The 21,417-nt window shown below is 37.2% G+C and overlaps 1 protein-coding gene across 1 annotated transcript in view; it reads left to right on the top strand.

Annotated features, from left to right (window-relative positions):
• Positions 1 to 6,002: 6,002 nt before the first annotated feature.
• The window catches only part of CEP128 (centrosomal protein 128), a 91,830-nt gene continuing 76,415 nt past the window's right edge, over positions 6,003 to 21,417 (top strand). Inside the window, exons 1-7 of the mRNA XM_026048312.1 lie at positions 6,003 to 6,149; positions 7,067 to 7,153; positions 12,152 to 12,278; positions 12,961 to 13,082; positions 13,933 to 14,024; positions 14,542 to 14,614; positions 19,062 to 19,178. Of these exons, the coding sequence (XP_025904097.1) occupies positions 6,003 to 6,149; positions 7,067 to 7,153; positions 12,152 to 12,278; positions 12,961 to 13,082; positions 13,933 to 14,024; positions 14,542 to 14,614; positions 19,062 to 19,178 (765 nt within the window). The remainder of the gene's footprint in view (positions 6,150 to 7,066; positions 7,154 to 12,151; positions 12,279 to 12,960; positions 13,083 to 13,932; positions 14,025 to 14,541; positions 14,615 to 19,061; positions 19,179 to 21,417) is intronic.

Here is a 21,417-nt window from a genome sequence, read left to right as displayed (position 1 = left end):
AAATATTGTAAACATGCCAGTCTCAAGCCCTGACTCATTACTCAAGTCCTTTGCCATTCTAATGTTTGTTGCACTTGAATTAATAAAATGTACCAGATAATTCCCGACAGACTTCATACCACATCTTGGGTGTCTTTGCACTGGTTTATAGGCAAACCAGACAACCACAACAGGTTCCTGCTTCCAAAGAAGCAATTAGCTGTATGTGGTATTCTGTGTTTATACCCCTGGGGGGATTAGTAGATATCAACACTTAAATCTTATAATATATGTACGAGGAAATGTTTAACCTGGGAAAATCATTCAGTAAAGAATAAAGTCTTATATCTCTTCTGATATATCAAAGCTTTTGGTTGCTCTAAACACTCACAAGATATGCCAGTTCCCACCTGTTCCTATTTTCGTATCTGAAGAAACTACTTTTCTGCCAGAAAATGTTACATAAAGGCTTTGGCAGAGTGCCACTCACCAAGTGTTTGAATAGCTAAKGAAAAAAGTTACTGCACATTTTGGAAGATTTGTGTCCACATAACCAATTTATCTCCAACTTCTAGTATTGATAGGTATAGAACTTTATAGAATTTTAAGGAACTCTTCTCAGAACCACAGAATCACAGAATGGTTAAGGTTGGAAGGGACCTCTAGAGATCCAGATCTAGAGATCTAGAGATCCTGTGCTTCACCTTTTTATTTATTTATTATTTGACAATAAAGAACCATAAAATGGCTGTAGAAATTAAAGTACTCAGCCGGCTGGAAACTGATTAGAAGTTACTCCTGTGTGAAGCCTGAGCTCTGTCAGTTCTTAATGTGCTCTAAGAGAACATTAAAGATAAAACTGCCCCTGAGACTTGAGCATTTAGTAAAGCTGACAACCGTGAAAGCTGKTTTCGGGCAGGTACACTTGTAATCTTTCTTATCCACAGAGGCTTACATGATGTCCTCTCCAAAACACGAAGGCAGAAGGAATAGAAAATAGATCTCTTATTACAGCTACAAGTCCCTTTCTTCCTCTCTGTGTTTACCCTAAAAGCTCGCTCTATTTTTATTTTATTTTTTTTTGTCAGCCTTATAGTGCCTTTGTCTCTTCAGCTAAGGATAACTTTCTAGTCATTTTGTGTGTGTGTGTATTTGCATTCTGTTTTGATTGTATCTCTTCCATGTATCCTTAGGATCAGAAATAACATAAAACAAAAACCTGCTGGGCCTCGTAATTCAGACTGCACACTTTGTATTTTTTTTGACTTTGTTGATGACACCTATCTGCTTTTATGCATGGCTGTGAAGTATGTTAAGTATGACTGTTAATTAAAACAATCATGAATCAAATGAGGCTTTTAAGCCCAGTGACAATTAATATAGCCCAGAATGTTTTACCTTCTTATGAATCTATAATACCTATTAATGAAGGAATTTGGGTTTTGAACTCTATAAATGACAGCTCTTAAGCGAGTTAAGYGGGTGCTCTTAAGCAAGCACCAACCAGTAACTAACAAACATCTCATATTGGAAGCTCGGATGCTTCCTGAACACTCTATGGAAAAAAGACCCAGCTGTCACAGCAAGCTCATTAATGCAGAGTCCAGATGATGCTTGGATTTGACTTGGACAAACAGCTGACCTGGGTTAACATTACAAAACCCAGRGGCATCACTGGGGCTGTTTCTCCGTTCTCTGCTTTGCGCTGCGGGCACCGGCAGCAGCTCTGGGAGCCGTGGACGATCAGCCCGTCTGACGGCTGCTAAACCCGGAGAGTCCCCAGGGCTCCGGAGATTCCAGGTGCATCCTGAGACCTCGCTGACCTGCTCCATGGGGGGAGATGCTGCAGGAGCCACGACTCGCCCTGCAGTCGGGCCTGTAACCGCCACCACCAACACAATGAGAGACGGGGCAGCATTTTGCAGCCAGGGAGGACTTTATTTTTCTCACTAATTATTCTTGTAGCATATACAAAATTTGGGAAGAGGATGCTGTCTGCCTTAACTAAAGACATTCAAAGCAAAGAAGCCAGAATGGAGCTACTTTTCCTGCAAGAAATGCACTGAGACGCGTTGCTAGCAGCTCCCGCCTCCTTTCAGCACACCGCAGCCTGTCCCTTGGACACGCGAGGACAGACAGCTGCCACGCCATGGAAACCCTGTTTGTTTTAGCTCCTGCTGTTTGTTTAGCTCTATRGTTTGGCAAACACAAGCGCCGGGGAATCCGTGTCCGCGCAGCGGTGGCGGCAGCTGCAGGAGCCCTGAGGCAGGAGCCCTGAGGAGAGGCCCGGACCCGAACCTGCCACTCGCACCAACGGCCTCGCGCAGGGCGGCCCTGCCCTTTCGTCACCGCAGCGGCGGCTGCGGCCCACCTGCCCGCAAAGCCTCTTGGGAGTTGTAGTCCTCCGCTCTGGTACTCCTAGCATGGCTTCGCCGCCCGCGGACTGCCCGCCCCAGAGTGCCCCGCGCGGAGCGCCCGGCGCCCGGAAGCAGCCGCGGCGCTGGTGGCAGGGCGGCAGGTTCAAGTTGCCATAGCGGCGGGCGCGGCGCGGCGCGGAGCGGGTCGGCTGGTCGCTATCCCTGCGCAGCGGCGCCCGGGCCGCCCCGCGCAGCTGGGCCGCAGGTGCCGCGCGGCCGGGCCCGGTGAGTGGCGGCCCCGCGCGCGCCGGGGGAGGGCGTGGGGGAGGCTGTGGGCTCGGCTCCCCGCGAGCGGCAGTCGCGGGGTGACAGCGATGCGGCTGGGCCGGAGTCTCCGTGTGACACCCTCCCGTGTCCCCCTCCCGTGTCCCCCTCCCGGGAAAGCTGCGGTGCAGCGGGAGCGCTGCGTGGAAAGCGCCCCGGGAGCGTCCCGGGACCCAGCTCTGGTGGCAGCGACGTTTGGGGCCCCATTTTAAATACAAGCCTTCAGGCAAGACTTTAACACCCCGTTAGTTCCCCTGCGATGTATGTTTGTCTGTGTGGAGCTGGATGGAGCTTGTGAAAAAYAGTCAGGTTTCGTCTGTGAGCACTTCTCGTCATCTCGTGCTGCCTTGAGTTGGAGAAGCTGCCGCTGAAATTGGGCTTCGTGTTTGTTTGTTTCACCCTGCCTGTCTCTCCAAAGGGAAATCCGCAAGGAAGCTGAAACAGACCTTTTTTTTTTTTTTTTTTTTTTTTTGTTACTCTAAGGAACATATTGGGTATTAATGTTTCTGTTTCTGCAAGAGAAGTTAAAATTTGTTCAAGAGGACACAAAGCTGGAAAAAGACCCCAAGCCAGCAAGTGTCTCGCTGACACACCAGTTGTGTGATCATGTGCTGAAATCAATCTAGGTTTATGGAAAAGAAATGCTCTTATGCTCTTGTTTTAACTCAATTTAGCAAATAGTCATTTAAAAGTGAAGCTTTCATAGTTCCTTTAAAAATGCGGAAGTTAACTTTTCTATGAAGCTAAACTTCTCCAACTTAAAAGTGCCTATTCTTTCACTTGGAATTACTGAATTCTTCCTTGAGCTATCTGAATTTCATAGTGTCAAGTTAGTTTTCTAACCACTTAATGAGATAATTCTGTACAGGGTCTAAATACGTGATTAATAAATCCAGTGTATGCTTTTTAGCCCAGTGTGGGAGAAGGAAAGAAATAGTTGCTTCCTGTGGAACTCTGAAATCAGTTCTGAAGAATCCGATTTGCCAAAAAAAAAAAAAAAGCCTATGACTTTGTAGTTGAGATAAAATATAACAGTCATTGAACATTAACAGTGTTCATGGTTATGGCCATTGAAATTAAATATATTTTAAATGTAAATATAATAGTCTGGCAAATTTACAGGTGCCTGGAGCAAAGGTCCATGAACAGAGGAAGACTAGATTCTTATGGATATATTTCCTATGGACATAAGTGTCAAAGCTGAGTTCCTCCAAGTTCCTCCAAAGCTGAGTTCCTCCAAGCTCATCTTGTTCTATCTTCTTAATATTGTCATTAATAGGCATTTAAGGCATGCTTTGCTAAATATCCTAAATGAGTTTTCCACAAAATGCCTTAATTGTAAGGCCTGGAAATTCCGAGCTTAACAAGCTTGKAAATTGGTTGCTGATCCCAGCCTTTGTTGACTTATTGGGTCATGGAGCGATCGTGCTGCCACTCAGAGGTGTTTTGATTAGACTGGAAGGGAAAGCAGACTGTGATTTTGGTGGGTAAGAGCGGGAAGTGATATTTTAGCCAAGACAACTGACAGTGCAGTTATAGGAGAAATGAAAAATGGTGCTAATGGCCAGAAGGGCTGTAGAACTAGTGATAGGAAACTTGCTGGAAGTCGTACTTCATGCTTGTACCTGTGCGCCGTGTGCTGGGATATGGATCTTGCTGATGTCAGGAGGGGAGGAAGTTTCCTTAAAGATCAAGGAAAAAAAGCAGTTTTATGTAGTTATTAGCAGGAACAAATACATTTTCTTTTTTGCCAGATATAGAATTATGGTAAATACGAAAATTACTACGGGTTGTTAGCAGTAGCTATGTCTTCTGTTTTTCTCTGTCTTAGAAAATACCGTGTGCTTTGTTTTGCATTTCCAGTGTTAATGTTTCCTCAGCTTCACATATACTTTTTGATTGACTAGAGTGATAGGTACTGAACAGTGGATGCTGACTCCTGCAGTCAGAATGTGCTTTAGAGAGATAAGGGAAGGGCAGATGGGATCAATTTATCACTTCAGAAAAAGGGCTCCAAGGATTATTGGTGTGCTTGAGCACAGGCATGATTATGCTGATTTATTCTCCTTTCATTTTCAAAAGGTTTCTATCCAGGTGTGGGAGACACAAGTTTACAACCTTTTAAAAACGAAATATAGAGGCTACTTGGTATTTTTGCAGAGTCTTGTATAAAGTACAGTATGTGAATTGGATCTGTGCCATGGTTTCTTTTGGAAACCTCTGCAATAATGGCAGGAAGAATGATGCCATTGTGCTATGGTGATTTTGTGTTGAATACCGGGCTGAAAGGAGGAGTTTGCCAGTCTGTTTGCTCTTCCYCAAAGCAGCCTCAGACTGTTTCTTCCAGCAGAAGCTTCTCTTGCATCTTGGTAGAAGTCTTATTCTATTATTTTATTATTTTGTGATTATTTTGTGACCCCTAGGCAATCTGCTCCTTTGCCTAATTGTTCTTTTTAAAAAAGAAAAATCTTCTGGCTACCTATTCAAAGTTGTGATTTTAATCAGTTACTGTTTTATTTTACTGCTTTATTTAACTACAGCAGTTAGGACTGTTTATTCTCAAACTTTTAATAGTTTCCTTCTCCACATCAGAAGACTATTATCCAATTTTCTACCTCCTTCTCAGCAAATGTCATTCTTTTCTCCCAAACTGTATTTTTCGGTACCTCAAAAATATCTTTGAATTCTGATCATCTAAATTGCTCCATACTGAATGCAGTAAATTGGGTTATGTTGAATCAACATTAGGTAAAGAAGAATTAATATTTCACAATTTATAAAAACAGCTTTATCCTTATTCCTCTTGTATGGTGTTAGCTTTTTCTTTCTAGAACATGACCCAGTTGATTCATATTCAATTTTGGATTTACTACAGCTCCCAAATATTCCTTTTTTTTCCCCCTGTCCTCATGTTGCCTATACAAACATGTTTTCAGGATGGATATAAAGTCCATCAGCTCCAAATTTGATAAACACATTAAATCCTGTCATCAGATCACTTAATGAAAAGAGCTATTGCAGTTACTCTGGATTCTCACTTGGTACTTCTTTACTTTACTGCTCCTTTCCTATTAGTACATTTTGTTAATTGTTGCTAAAGGAATTCAATCGATTTGACATAAGCCATTACTCTGCATTTTTGGAGAACAAACTTTTCTATAGTCTTAGAAAGGCTTAGAGTCGTTTTTTTTTTCCCCCCCATAATGTATTGAATTTAAGTTGATTAGCCTGTGGTTTTCTTCCCTCTATTTTTCATACTGTGCAAGTCAGACCATGTGGTTATGGTCAGTATTTAAGACTCATTACTCTTTCTGATCTTCCTGCTTAGGTTTCAAGATACCAATGGCAGAGTCATCTAGCGATTCAGACAACTTCCTTAGGGGTCGAGCTGGAAGGCGGCCGCCTCTGAGGGCAACTCACAACAGAGCTTGGAACCACGGTGCTGAGGAAGTTACAGAGAAGATCCACACTTTAGCAAGCACTTTACAGGTTGTATTAAGAATGTTCATAGTGTTTGAATGTCCGTAGTATTTGCACTTCTGAATTTGTGTAAGATACTGTAGGGATGGGCAACATTGCTTTCTGTGCAAGCACAAAAGGATTTGGGTCATTGATTGTACTGTGTCTGAACTGACAGTAGGTGGTCTCCTTGCTCACAATACAACTTAGAGTTTACATAACTTCTAGATGTGGAATAGCACAGTAAGAAGAAATATTTGCAAATTTGTGCCATTCTAGTTTGAACAGCACAAGTGTGAGCTCAATTACAAATTTACACTATTTTATATTTTTTAATGTGTGAGAAGAGAAAAAATCATATGCAATGCTAAAATTATTCTTTAAATATGTTGTCTGGAAAATCATGAAGCTAAAAAAGAGATGGTATAATAAAAATACTGACAAAATTCTTAAAAGCTGCTTTTCTGACATTTGTCAAAATGTTGTTTGTGTCTTACCTCTTCCTAGGTGCTGTTCTGAAACTCTCCTTTTAAGCAAATTCCTTTTTGTGGGCTGTTTTTCAGACAGGCCTTCCACATGATCCTTCTCACAAGGAGAAGGAAAGATAGCATGGAAGGGGAGGGCAGGACTGCAGTGGCCATGCTGAGATGTCCAGAGCTGTCATGAAAATGCTACTGTAGAAATCTGTTAGAAATCTGTAGAATCTGTTAATCTTGCAAAGTGGTGTTAGATTTTTTTTTTCTACAAAGTAGCTGAAATGGTGTGAACTTTTAGTCATAAGCTAGAACATTACTGTTGTATTGTAAAGGAGATTTTATATATATACATATATATATATATATCTTTAGAGGCACTTTTCATCTTCAGGATTACTTTAATAGGGTTTGGAATGTTCAACCTTTTCTTAAACACGTGTCTCTTGACTTTTCCTCCATTTCTTTCTCAAGGATACCAACAGAAATCTGAGACATGTTGACTATATGCTAGGACAATACAGAGAATACAACAAGGAACAAACTGAAGCCATAGCAACTGTGAGCAACTTTCATTATGTCTTAACTTTTTAAGTGTTCTTTTAAATGATGTTGATAATTAAAAATTTGTTGGCAGCGGGTAATATATATCACGAGAATGGAATGTCAAGTACAACATGCATTAGTAAAATAGAGTATTAGGTAACATGTTTCTTTTGCATAAATAGATCATAATAAGATAAAATCTTAATTGCAGTGGGTAATTATATTGTCTGATCTTCTATTCAACAGTACATTCTCAATTTGCTAACCAACTTTGTCTGAGTTTAAGGAAGGGTAAAAATCTCATATATTTAGGGTTCTACAAATTTGAAAATAGGTGGCAACACAGAGAACTGAATCAGTGCCCCGGGGTTAGAAAAGAATTATAACTTGGCTCCAAACAAACTGGAGCAGGTGTATTGCCTTGAAACAGTTAGATAAGAGCTGCTAAGCTTGTGGAATTTCTCTTGGGTATAGAAACAATTTAAGGTCAATAGTTTTTAACTCATGATACTARATGTAGTTCATTGTCATTATTCCCAAAGGTAGTCTATAAAAACATCCAAATGAATGTGATCTCACTCAGAAATTTTGTTTGGACCTGTGTCTGTTCTCCTGTGTCAGGAAGGTGGCCTTTGATTATGTCACAGATTGAGGAGAAATATGAAAACTTTAACCATTTCCTGCTTRAGCTTTAAGTATTAGAATAGAATCCATCTTATAAATCATTCTCAGAGCTCTGCTCCCTGTTTTGGTGGACTGCTCCAGGAATTTTATAACTTTTTAAGCACAAAGACAAGGATGCAAAAAGAACAAAACAAGCAAACATGTTTATACTATGTAAGCCACCWGTGGACCAGTGTTGCACCTTTTTGCTGAGTATCTTTAAAGCCATTAATTCTCCTGGAAAATATTGCTKCTCTTAATTGGGGAAAGCTAGGAAACTGACAATATTTATGGAAGGATGAAGACCTAGATTCGTTAAGATTTTCAAAATAAAAATCCACTATGATGTAGTTCTTTAATGCCTRTTGCAAATGCAGGAGGAATAATATTAAATTAAAAACAGTCTCTTTAGAAGCTGGATTTGCATATCTCAGAAATTTATCCAAGCACTCAGGTGTACCGGAATTACAGCTTAAGTATTGCATATGTGTATATGTAACTGTTGCAGAGGAGTATTTGAGTTCAAAAATAGCTGTATTTATATCCAAAATAACTGTGAAAAGCAAAATCTGGCAATAGAAGTTGAAATTTCTTTGGACTTGAAGATGCTTTTTTATCCAATGCTTWTTTATGTGTCTCTTTTAGGTGAGAGGAAAATGAGGTTTACTGATTTAGATATTCTTGGCATTTACACTTGACATATATAATAATAATAATAATGGAAGTTTGAGTTTGAGAAGGAAAAAGAAACAAAATTGCCCAATGCTTTTTTTAAGGGCAAATCTAACATAAAATCACTGCTTTGACTTGACAATAAGAGATGTTATTTTCTACTTGTTGGCTGAAGCCAGTGCAACATAATGCAACATACTTATTGAAAGTTTTCTACTGTAGGGATGTGATAAAATAATCAAAAAGGAATTGACTAGTGGTGCTAATGGACTTCTAGTTACTTRTATTTTGTTTTTGAGAGCACAGGGCCACATGCCGTGATGTTGTAGCAAGGATATGTGGATGTGCTCCGACTTACTATTATACAACAGTATTGGAGCACATCTGTTTGTTAAAATAAAAGGAAATAATAAAGTTCTTAAAGCAACAGAAGTATAGATTTTTGTGAGAGAATGTTACTGGGTTAGATTATGAGTGGTTTTTTTGATAAAGAAGGTTGGTTGTTGATGGTCTGTTTGGTTATAAAAKATCTGAGCTGGTCTTCTTTACTGTAGAAGTAGAGATCAGTTTATATCAAAGTTTCAATGCCAAGAAGYGGTCAACTTCTGTGGTGTGAAATGATACCTTGAGAAGCTGAAGGGCCTTTTCTTTTAATTAAATGGTATTAACATTCTAAGAACAGCTGGGTGATGCCATCTGCTGTAACTTTAAAAGGATTAATGTGCATTTAAATATCAGCAGTTGTCCTGAAAGGGTTTTGATTGTAAAATAATTTAGGGAAATTATTATTCATTTGTATTCAGTCCAYATGTTTTGACTGGAATAGTGTTTTATCTTGTTTAGTGACTTATTCTGAATATGCAGAAAGCTGGCTCAGAAATGCGTGTGTTTTGGTAGCTGCTGGTTGCTTTAATGCACTGTGCATGCCCAAGCAATGGGCATGGGAAAAAGGCCAAATGAAGGACTGAAGCTGTAAATGCATTCATGTATTTAGCATATATCCAAAATTAGGTTAATATTAGGGATAATTATAAACATTTAGACTTAAAGTAAAACTGCCAAACCCGTATTGCACCTGAGTTCCAAAATAAAAAATAAAAAAGGAATTCTTGTGTTGTCATGTAACAAAATGTATTGCTYGTATGGGATGGTGAAGGATATCCCTTTTTGTTCTAGGATGTAATAGGAGGATGGATATAGAGGCTGCTGCTCTTCAGTCTCTGTGGGCCTCCCTTCTCTACACTGCAGAGCTCCTCTCCCTGAGGAACCCTGGGGCTGCTGAGCAGCTGTTTCCCATTCTTGTTTTGAAACTAGTTGGACTACCTGCTTTGAGATGTGTGCTGTGACTGTAGCACTGTAAGAAATTTGCTACTGAGGCTATAGGGTCTTTGAGGAGGTTGGTCGTTCTCAACTGTATTCCAAGGGCTGCTGGCTGTTCATCCTGCTCCTGATTCCCTAGACGTGGGAATGCTGTAATCTGTGTGTGCCCTGTTCTAGAGCAGTGAGATTTTCCTGATGGGTTTGCTATTGCTCTGTATTTTTTTTYTCGTTTGATGATTATAGATGCTCTCCAGTGTATTTTCTTGTGGATTTTTAGCTGAATTTTCTAAAGATGTCTCGCTAAGGGATAATGTTTACCACCTTGCTGTATCTCATCATCTCATCTTTTTTCCTCCTGCTCTGGGCTATAGGGAGTTCACCTGCTTCTGTGTGATGTCCAGCACTCTAGTACATAGTGCTTTGGTTTAGGCCTTACTAATATTCGAGAGAAATAAATCGCTTAATATGGAAAACCTGAGAAAACATCTACTTGTGTTAAGAAAGGTTTTTTTGTTTTGTTGGCTAACATTGAATGTGATTAACACTTTCAAGTCCCTTATAGCTCCCACGATTTTTTTTGAAGATCTAATGAGAACTAATAAGAACTAACTAATCTAGCAAATTATTTTCTAGTCTCCTTGTCCAGTTGGTTAGCCCTCCTCTATGTGTAGTACAATGCAAGTGAGTTGGGGAAAAAAATCTTGCTCTTTTCCTTTATTCCCTAACTTGTCAGAATTTATTGCATGCATTTTGTGGTAGTGTTTCTGGGAAAAGTCAGCTTTTATTAACTACCTACTTGATGGGGTAGTCCATTTGAAAAATGTAGAGCCGTAATTGAGATAGCAGGAACTGGAAGAGTGTTGGAAGACCCTAACTGAATCTCAGAACATCTGACTGAGCTTTAAGGGAGAAATGAAAAACACAGACTAGAAAGGGAGGAGTGGTGGGTGTTTTTTTTTTTTTTTTTTTTTTTTTTTTTGACACTGATCTTTTTCTCTTAAATAAAAGTAGCAATAAGTAACATGGAAAGGACCAAACTATTAGGTACTATTTGGATAGCGCCTAAACGGCTTATAGATGAGCAGAAGGACTCTGTTATGAGATGATTGTGTGTGAGAGATGTCAAAAAAGGGGCTTCTAGTTGGTGAGCTGCTGAACATTAAGGATCTTTGAATCAAATTCATGCATTTAGTATTTTTTTATTCTGTCTATTATTAGCCTTTCTTCATTCTATAAATACCTTAAAGAACTGTTATTTTCTTAAAATAAATATAAATATGTGGAATAAAAATGCTAATAAAAGTATAAAATCTTTAATAATTTCTTGGCATTGCTCTGTTCTAAAGGAACTGAAGCATAAGACTGTTGGTTCTTAACACTGTTGTGATACTTTTAAAAAAAATGATCTAGCATCTGGTGTCATGTGGAGAATATGAAAATTAGCAAGGTGAAGCTGGAGCACACAGACTGAGCATGTTTGCTTAATTCCCTTTTTAATTCAACATTATTAGCGATGCAGGATAGGCCTTTGTCAGGATGTGATTAGATTTGAAAGTTGAGTTATTGCTGTTGTTTCTTTTAGCCTAAGGCACTTTTGTAGATTATTTTAAGGTTTAGCTTTTTCAACACAAAAGCTATTTTTAAAATTTTGTTAAATATATACATTGCTGTATTTTTTTTCCCTCAAGTAGTTTGTCTTTTTAAGAAAGCATTAGAACATCCTTAAGTATTCTGATTTGAGATTTTTACCTAGATAATTAACTTGTTTGAATAATACAGTATAATAACAAAAAACTATATGTACTTGAAAAGGCTAAGAAAAGATATAAAGCAATATTTTAAGCTTTAAAAAAATGTATAATTGCAAATAATAAAGTGAAAATTTAACCACTGTAACAGAAGTGGTCTGGTAGGGCAAGGACAGATGATCTGGATGTTATGTAGATATTATGTGGGGGGAAAAAAAAAAGAGGTATCAAAAACCTACAACTAAGACCCGAGGTTAGCAAGTGCACAAMATAAAAAAACAACGGAAAGGAGAACTAATTTGGAATATAATTAGGTCTTTTTGAACTCTTAAGTGAGGAATGGCTGCTGTCTTTTAGAAGGTATAATTGTGCAAATAGATTTTGATGTACAGTCACTTAATGAAACTCTAGGGCCATAGGTTAGATTGGTAGGTAAGGCTGATTTTGAATTAACTAAATTCCAGATCTTTGAAGTTACTTTCTTGATTTTGCACAATGTTGTTGGATGTTATTTGGAGTTGCTGCTAACTCTTATTTATTTTGTCCTGGTGTATTGTGGTGCTGAGGCTGCCAATGTTAGTACAACAGTAGATTTATGATTTCTCCCCAGCTAAAAGAAACGCTACAACAGTCCATAGGCCAGTTAAAGAGCCAGCGGTTATCTCGAAACTCTGGAATGAGAAGTGCTTCTCTATCAAGCTTATACCCTAGTGATCTGGATGGTGACGCAGTGTCAGGTAAAATATTCCAGATGTTACTGTATACTTGAAATATGTATTGTTATTGTAGTTTAAGAAACTTAAAAAAACCCAAAGCATTTGTGTAAAGATACTGATGTGAAAAGCTATTGCTGATTACTTCAAAGAAAAAAGACATTCCGTGAATAAAGCTGCCTTGCCTGCTGCATATATTGTGGTATGTATGGAATAAAGTTAAATTTGAAAGGTGGTACCGTTTTTGAAGTTTGCTTCACAGCAAAGAGGGAAAATGCATAAGATTATAGGCACATGGGTGAAATTTGACAAGACTGAGGAAAAAAGATGAAGCTAAAATAATATATGTTATAGAGATAGTAGTTGTTTCTTCTACCCCTTTCCAAAAATACTTTTTAAAATTATTTATTTATGTTTTAGAAAAAAGGTCAGCTTGGGGAATATTCCTTTGTAACCTTCATGTGTTCTAGTCAAAAGCTTTGAAACTGTTTTTTAGTGTGATAGGCATGTGAAAATACTAATCACATAAACAGTATTAGATTCATGTAGAGGAAAGGCTGTTGCTTGGGCAAACAGTTTGAAGAACAAAATTGCTGTACTGCCCTTGATGTTGGGAAGATCAGAGGCAAGTTTTTCTTAAAGCAGAAGTAAAAATTTCCCTTATGAAATGTTGCCTTCCTACTTATTTTTATCTCTTATCTCAAAGGGAATCATCACTTCGTGCCTACTTCTCCCCTCAGGGATTATGGAGACTCACAGGGCAACAGACATCGAAGGTCTAGATCTGCAAGTGTTCGTTTTGTCAATGGGGCAGATAATTTGGACCAGGTACAGTGCACTAAGAGGAATTCCTTCCCCCTGTAGCCTCTTTACTTTTACATCAGAGGAATTTATTCTGATGATGAAGCTAAGAATCTTTTGGCTTTGAAGTGTGCTTCCTGTGTCATGTACTGTGCCATTCTGCACTATGAAACTAACAGATACCAGAGGTGACTATCTAAAGTTTCATACAAGATGTGAATGGTGGTATCAAAAGCAATATCTGAAATAATATCTGTACTCTTTCGGCCATGTACAGAAATGAATATTAATCTCTGTGTATTTAATTAGGGTTCATCTCCATATGCTGAAGTTCTATGTGGAATTTTATATGGTGGGTTTTTTTTTTTCAGTTGATTTCTCAGAATTTCATTGCTTTTGCCATCTTACATAYGTATAACCCGAGTTGATCCTGAGGCTGACAGTTTTTCATTTTAACTCTAGGTTATACCTCTGAGTAGGATATTTGCCCTTGTACTTCAGGCGGACTAAATGAGAAGGCAGATGTGTATGGCACTGGTGTTTCTCAGAAACCCATGTCTACTTGATGACTCTTCAGAAAATATAAAATTGCCTTAATGGATAAGCTTCTAGGCTTTCTGTATCCTAGAGATAGTGTTAATGTCAGTATCTGCTTTTGCTCTTTCAGACAGAGTGGCTACCTCTGCTGGAATAAACCTGTCTATTTGTGTGCATGGCCTTTTTTCCAGGACAAATATATAATAGCTAATGCTAAAGCAACTGATGATAGGGTTTTCACATTAACCTTAATTCTTTAAAAGATAGCGTATCTAGTATGCATATGCACTTTTGTTGGAAATGTCACAGAAATTCTTAAACTGTGTACTTCAATTTACAGCTACATTCTTTCCACCAATCTCTTCGAGATCTTAGTAGTGAACAAGCTCGTCTAGGAGATGACATCAGTCGGGAGCTTTCAAGAAGAAACCGGTATAAACAGAATATATTTCTCTATGAAGAACCCTGTAGAAAATAATTGTGCTTCTAAAATTTTAAATAATTCTTAGATTTCTTTGTTCTTCTGTATTAAAAAAAAAAAAAAAACTGGGGAGAGTGAAGATTGGACAACATGTACATGAAGTCAGTGCTGATAGTTGCTTGTTTCACGTGACCCGTATGATACAGTATTTATGTATGTAAATAATGCCCATCGGTTTGTATAATAGATGTGTCTGTGTAGACAAGTTCATAATTTTGTACTTGTTAACATCATACGTAGCCTTCCAAGCTTGATGCTTCATTATCTTCACTTAAAGAATAGTGCTTTTTATCATATTTTTACCTCTTTAGGCTGGTCTTTAATTATTGTAGGAATTTACAGGCAGTACACGATAGAAGGCATTACTGTAACCTGAAAGTACAAGAGATGGTTTGTGTTTAGCTTGCACTCTGAAGTGAAGAGCTTGCACTCTTGCACTTCCACTCTTACCTCTATTTTTCTTTGAAGAACTGATGCAGAAATGAGAAAGACTCTAGCAGAGTTGTCTGAGAAGCTCACTGAGGCCCAAAGACAAGAAACGGTGAGTGTAAATAATCCTAAAAAAAAAAAAGTGATATATATTTAGGAATTTAGGATTCCAAGGAAGTTCTCTAATGAGTTTTACTAGTACTAGGTAACACTTTCTTTTTATATTTATTATATTGTTTTGATGATCTCATTGCAGGAGGGTGAGTATCCRACAGTTTTCATGTTTCAGATGCTAGTTTGAAGTATAAACAAATATGTAACTTTCTATTTCAAATTAGTGATCTTGGAGAAAGCTGCTATTTAACTTGAAACATTGATTTAACATTTCAGCAAAGAGAACTTCTGAAAGATAAAAGATAAGTCTTCAGAGTGTCTTTCACTTAAATGAGAAAGAAATCTAGTCAGGTGCCAGTCTTTGTGTAGAGTCTTTAGAAACAAGAGAAGTTGCAAAGTCAGGGGGCAGAAACTCTAGATATAGTTTTTAATTTTTCAGACTTCAGGCCAGAGGCTATAATCTGTGTATACCAATTGCGGGTTTAATACGRTAGAATTTATCAGAGAAGGAAGATTGCCTCTTCAGCGTTCTAGGAAAAATGTAACAGGCTGTGCYTGCATTAGCTCTGCTTTTCCCTAATAGCCTAGAAGAGTAAATGATGTTACTCTGATAAAGAATTCTGATATTTGTGAAACTCAGTTTTCCTTGTTATGGGCTGCTTTTGGGTATGCATCTCTTGATCCCTTATGTAATGGGAGCAAGCTCAGTAAGTTTTAACCAGGATGATTTTCAAGATCAGTTGACTTCAATACAACTACTCAGTGCAATTGCTAAGTGTGCTAGCATCAAGAAGGGATGTGTGCAAACAGTATTGGTATTGGTGACAATTACATTGTTGAATTAAGGATCTTGAGAGATAGTTTAGTATCAACACATAAAATTTTAGGGCAAGATGTGCTGCTGCCTRAGAAACTGAGGACATACAAGACTTGCCCTGAAAATTAGCATTATCATAGATTTCACGTTAGCATATACATAAAGCATAACCTCAAATCTGATGAATCAAGAATTTCTGCTTCCTGCCTGTCAGAGAAACTGGCCCTTTTTCAAAGCCTAATGATCTACCATTCCGTTCGTGAAGCATGAAGCAGAAGAGAGATTTAATTTGGATGCTGAGGAAAAAAATTACTGCAGTGGTAGCTACAGTAAAGAATGGGATTAGAGTGCCTGTGGAAACTGTAGTCTGTTACTGTAGAATTTTAAGATCCTTGACTAACTCTTGGTCTCCAGAAATTCTTCTGAAGAGATTTCGATTTCTTATAGATGAAGGAGGATTCTGTAGGAGAAAATATTTTTATTCTCAACTTCCTCATAAGAAATTGTACAGAAATGTGTGTCCTCAGTGCCTTAATTTCAGTTCAGGAACATCCCAATTCACCATCCTTCACTCACGATAAATAGGTAACAGGTAATAACAAGGAAGGCAACAGAAATCTATTGAAATAGATTTCAGTCAGCAGGATTGGTGTACCAGTGGAAAGCTGAAAAACAGGAGAGAAATTCAAGAAACAGGATGCTTCTTTTTGCATATTAAGCATCTAGCATCTTCCACAGGATTATATTTAGTTGCATGAGCTACATGTTGCCCTGTTTTTGAGTGGGACATTCTTTTTTTTCTGTGCTTAATTGCTAGTGTGGGAAGGGAAAATTTCATAGTCTAATCCATTTTCATATATTTTTGCTGTTACCTGAAAGCCTAATACAGAGGCACAACTCTTAGTGTTGTGATTATCATTCAGATACTCCATGCTTTAAAAAGACATATCACATTCTACTATGCAGTGAATGCAGTAATTTAGAATTAGCATTTTATCTGCAGTGTAGCACCTCAGAGGTTTGCTGCGCTGTTCTTCAGTGAATCACTTGTCTACACCTCAATGTCTTCTGATAAGATCCAGAGGACAAGATATATGCTAGTATGATAGAAGTGTTGTCAGTCATTTGGCAGGAAGCAAGGGAACTGAGTTTTAGGGTCTGTTCTGCATATACCAATTAACTCATTAACAAAACAAAACAAAAATTTGAAAAAATGTTGGGAAATGAGATGGGTAAAATGTTTCCAGTGCGGAAGTGACGTGAATACGCTATAGCAATGACTTCAATGAAATACATTGAAAGATGTGAAGAGGATAAAAAGCTAGCTGATGTAATTTCAGAGTGAAAAGGGATCTTTCCGAATGTTATCGTAAAATGMTAAAAGTAGGAAGGTTAAACTTTTTCAGCATAGAAAAACATTATTTTCAGAGAAAATCTCAGGGATTTGACCTGAGATTGAGAGGAACCTGCTAATCCAAAGCATAAATAACTTGGAAAAGTAGTTAGTGAAGTGACCCAGCTTGTGGCAGTGTAACAATGCTAAATTACCCAAAGTGGAAAGGTAAGTTTACTGCATTCCAGGACWTCTGGTCATTAAACATTGCCAGGACATAAATGCTTTTCTGGAGAGTGCACAGAAAGATGCAAGGGATGGCACTTAGTTCTCCTGCGAAATACAGCGTAATAAAGCTTGGTTTGCTCTAGACTTGCATGCTCTGTGCCTCGTTTCCCAGTCTCCTCCCCTACCATATTAAAGCTTTTGGATTTCTGCAAGAAAAAATCTGCTGCACAAGAACTTCCATGTTCTTCCTGTATCTAATAAAAGGTTAGTTTTCAAACTGACATGTTTTTTATTAAAAACAAAAGGGCTGTTACATGCTACATTCTTTACATCTAATTCCTTGTATTGGTGAGGCCTGAGTATAAATGTATTCTTAATTATGATTTTGTTGCTACGTAAGTATGTTACTCCTGTTAAACTTTTGTTTCCGCACACGTGCCTTGTGTTTACTTCAGTAGTAGGAACACAGCGATAAAAGTAGTGGATACAGAATGAGAACTTGTACTCCACCATGCACATCTGAAACTAGTAGTTAAATGCTGTTCAGATCTTTCCATCTTTCTATCAATAAATTTTATATTGGGCGAGGGGAAGGAAATCATAATTAGATTTGTTATTTAAGATCTTTAGTTAGAGGAAAAAAAWTAAATTTTAAAAAATTAAATCTATATTCAGTTAATTATTACAAGAACTTAGCAGTATGAAAATGAAATGTAATGTCTTAGAGTATTAAATACAAATTCAATTTTTAATGCAGAGTAAAATTTAGCTGTCTTAACTATCAACAGAACCTTTCAATGAGGATTACTTGTTTTGTTCTATAAATCTTGTCTAATCTTTATTAGGAAAATGACAGCTTTGTAAAATGGCAATTGATTACTAAAAACAAGATATATAGAAAAGCCAAAGAAATTTATTGGATTTCTTTTCTGCTCTTGTTTTTACTCTTCATTTTTTACTGTTCAGCTAGTTGCTTCCTTTCTGAAATGATTGAGCTATTTCTCTAATTAAATGGGCATAAAAGTTTTTGGGTTAATATATTTCTATTTCTTGATTATTTTTATTAAGAATCAGGACACATTATGTCCATGTCAGTCCACCTGTCCATCCATCCAGATTAGATCCATACCTAGTAGTTTCTGAAAGTTGTATTTTCCACTAAATATGAAAATAGTATTAAGAATTTTAATTTTTACAAGTTGAATGAGAATTGATGGCTTGAGAGAGAACTACTAGCTAGTCTGTCCCTGCTGAAGGGTGATGGCAGATTGTACCCTACTGTTCTGCCTGGCCAGTCTGTCTCCCCGTGCTCCCTGCCTTTGCGGTGTGGGAGAGCATGGCAAAATATGGACATTTTGGGGGTGCAGATTTGTATTTTTAAGGGAAAAAGAGTAAAACCTGTATCAGAGTGGGCATCATTTCGTTGTACTAGAAAGAATTTGTTTAGGGTGAGCTGTTGGCCCATGCATCTTTGTGTTTTGTTCCATGAGAGGACATGGGTTAGGGTGGGTTTTTTTTTGTCTTTTTTTTTTAAGATGTAATTGTTTTCAGTGGTCGTGGGGGGGATTGTGGAGAGGGAACTTTCATTTAAAGGACTACTCTAATAATTGCACTGCTTTCAAAGGATTCTTCAAAATCTTTTATTTTAAACTAGAGATAAATAACATATAAATATTTTTTGTTCATCTCTACCTTTTAATTATGTTCGTTTAATTTGTTGCCCACGAGAGGGAGCTGTCTGCTAGCGGCTTGAAATGCAATGACAAAGCAACTCTGGTTTTAGTAGCAGGTTAAATTATTTTTTTATTCAAATTGCTTTAACAAATGACTTGAGATATTTGTATCGGTTGTATTTGTATACTGCACCCAAGTAGAGTAAGACGTACTGGAAATATTTGACAATTTTACTTCATGAAATAGAAGTTGTGTTTTTCCTTCTTTCTGGCCCATACTTTCTTTATCTGTTTCCTCATAGGAGTTTAAGTCTGTTGTAATAGGCACTTATTTCCTGCAGGCTTTTTTTTTTTTTTTTTTAATTTATTTTAATTTTTCTTTTATTTTTTCAAGGTGTCAGAACGAGTAGAGAGAAGACTTCAGGAGATAGAACAAAAGATGCGTGCGGAAAGAGAGCTTGTAGAGAGGCGCCAAGACCAATTGGGACAAATGTCCATTCAATTGCAAGAGGTATGCAAGTAAAGACTTCCCAGGTTTTCCAAATTAAATTAGATGTTGCTGTGTTTATGAACCCATTCCTATGAAACAAGAGGAATACTTGTATTTTGGTGCATTCTTTCAACTGTATCAACTCACTATGGATTTTGATACCAGATGATAGCAAGAACAGTCCCTGCTACTTATGATACTGTCAAAAAACTCACGTCATTAGATGGATTTTTTTTGTTTTTAATTTGAAACATTTCATAYTCTAAAATGTAAAATTTGCAATGAACAATGTATTTTTAATCAATTTTGACTAACAGTCAAGTGCAGTGGATTGGACAGACAGCCTTTGAGTGCTTATTTTCATTTAGTTTCATTTAAAGCAAATTATCTGATGAAGTATAAAATACTGTTTAGGGTAAAAGTATGAATATACATGTTAGGTAACAAAATTGAAGGCAACTTTCTTAGATTTTTTTTATGGCTTCTTTAGAGAATTTATGAAAAAATACATTTTTGTTTCTGACTCTACTGCTATTAGGAAAATATGTGAGTCTCAAATATTCTAACTTTTTAATTAAGTCTCAAGATATGATTTGTAATGTCATCTCTGTCTGACCTATAAAAGACTATAGGTGAGAAGAAATGTGCAATTCCATATTTTGAACTTTGAATATTAGTGACAGCCTTACGCTCTTTGAGTCTTTGCCAATCATACATATAAGTTATGCAGTGCTATTGAGGAGTATTAGTTTAGAGTTTTATTTTATATAAGATTATGGACTCTTCAGAGAGGTTGCAGTTGAGATGAGAATATACTCTCTTAATATGGGTAAAAGTAATGTTTGTCAAAATGCATGTAATGCTTCTACTTGTATTTCAGAAGTAGAGTTGCATTCCTGCCCTGAAACTCCATCCTCCCTGCTCCCTCAAAAAAAAAAAAAAAAAAAGGATGAAAAGAACCAGAATGTTTCAGAAAATACTTTATTTACTATGAGTTTCTTAGAAACAGATCTTAACATGCCTACTTCCACTTCTAAATGAATCTGTTGGATGTTTAGTCCAATAGAAGGATGTTAGTGAAAAGAATTGGCGTGATTTGATATTATCTGCAGACCGAAAATTACTTTTTATACTGCTTGTAGAGATAGATTGATACTGGCTTTAATGATTTCCTGACAAGAAATATTTTTTTTTCAATTGAATGAGGTCAAGTGTATTTCAAAGGCTTTCATATTATTGTGCATTTGAGTTATGAGCCCTCGGGCTGGATACTTCTTTCTTTTTTTTTTTTCCTTCTAGAAGCTCACCTTTTGTATTTCATGTAAAATTTAGGACTGATCTACTCTTGATTTGAAAAATAAAACAACTCTCAACTAGGTATGGCAGATTGAGTAACTGAGCACTTTTTCTTATATGCAGGAGACTATTAAAATGATGAGCACATAATACACATAAATGACATTCATTGTATGAAGTTGAAAAAGTTTGTTATTTCAACAGTTCTGTTTTCAATCTGAGTACTAGTTAGCTTGTCAGTTTGTTCATTGCTTGCTTCAACTTAATTGGTTCAATTGATGTATTTTACTTTTTAATCTTTCTGTGAAATATATATGAGCTTAGATCTGACATTAAATGATAGAAAATTTGCTTGTTTATACCATTTCTCATGATAGTTATATATCCTAAATTTTAATTTAGATCATCTAGGCAAAGCCTACTTAGTGAGTATTTAGTAAAGAAAATGCTAACATTCTTGATAAAAATCTTCAGAACCTATGTAAAATATATTACTTTAATGATGTTATTTTACTTGTTCTCTGACTTATCACTCATTACTTGGTGATAGATTTGCCACAGAGRTTGGATGGTTGGTAAGGAAAGTTTCAAGAGATTCTCAGACTTCACTGTGGAAGTTTGCTTACTTGACTGCCTTACAACTTATATCTTAAAAGCACCAGCTTCTTTACACAATATATTTGCTGATTTTTTGTTCTTATTCTGAAATAACCTTTTTCATASTTCTGTGAAACTCATCTCATTGAAAAAGTTTGTAAGGGTCCCATTAGTCCACTCAGATGAACTCTCAGGAGATGAAGCTAATGAGGTTGAGGACCTGCTTCCTGACAAGATGGATCTCTTCATTCTGTATAGAWCAACACAAGTGTGCACTCACCCAAAGGTTATTGGTGGACATCTGCATTCATTAAGAATAATTTCACCTTGGTTGAAGGGCACAGGTTGCATCTCTCTGCTGCGTGGC

The sequence above is a fragment of the Nothoprocta perdicaria genome, unplaced genomic scaffold, assembly GCF_003342845.1.
Source record: "Nothoprocta perdicaria isolate Ctin4 unplaced genomic scaffold, notPer1 scaffold_53, whole genome shotgun sequence".
Lineage (NCBI taxonomy): Eukaryota > Metazoa > Chordata > Aves > Tinamiformes > Tinamidae > Nothoprocta > Nothoprocta perdicaria.
The sequence above is the reverse complement of the archived record's forward strand: the minus strand, read 5'-3'. Positions and strand labels throughout refer to the sequence as shown.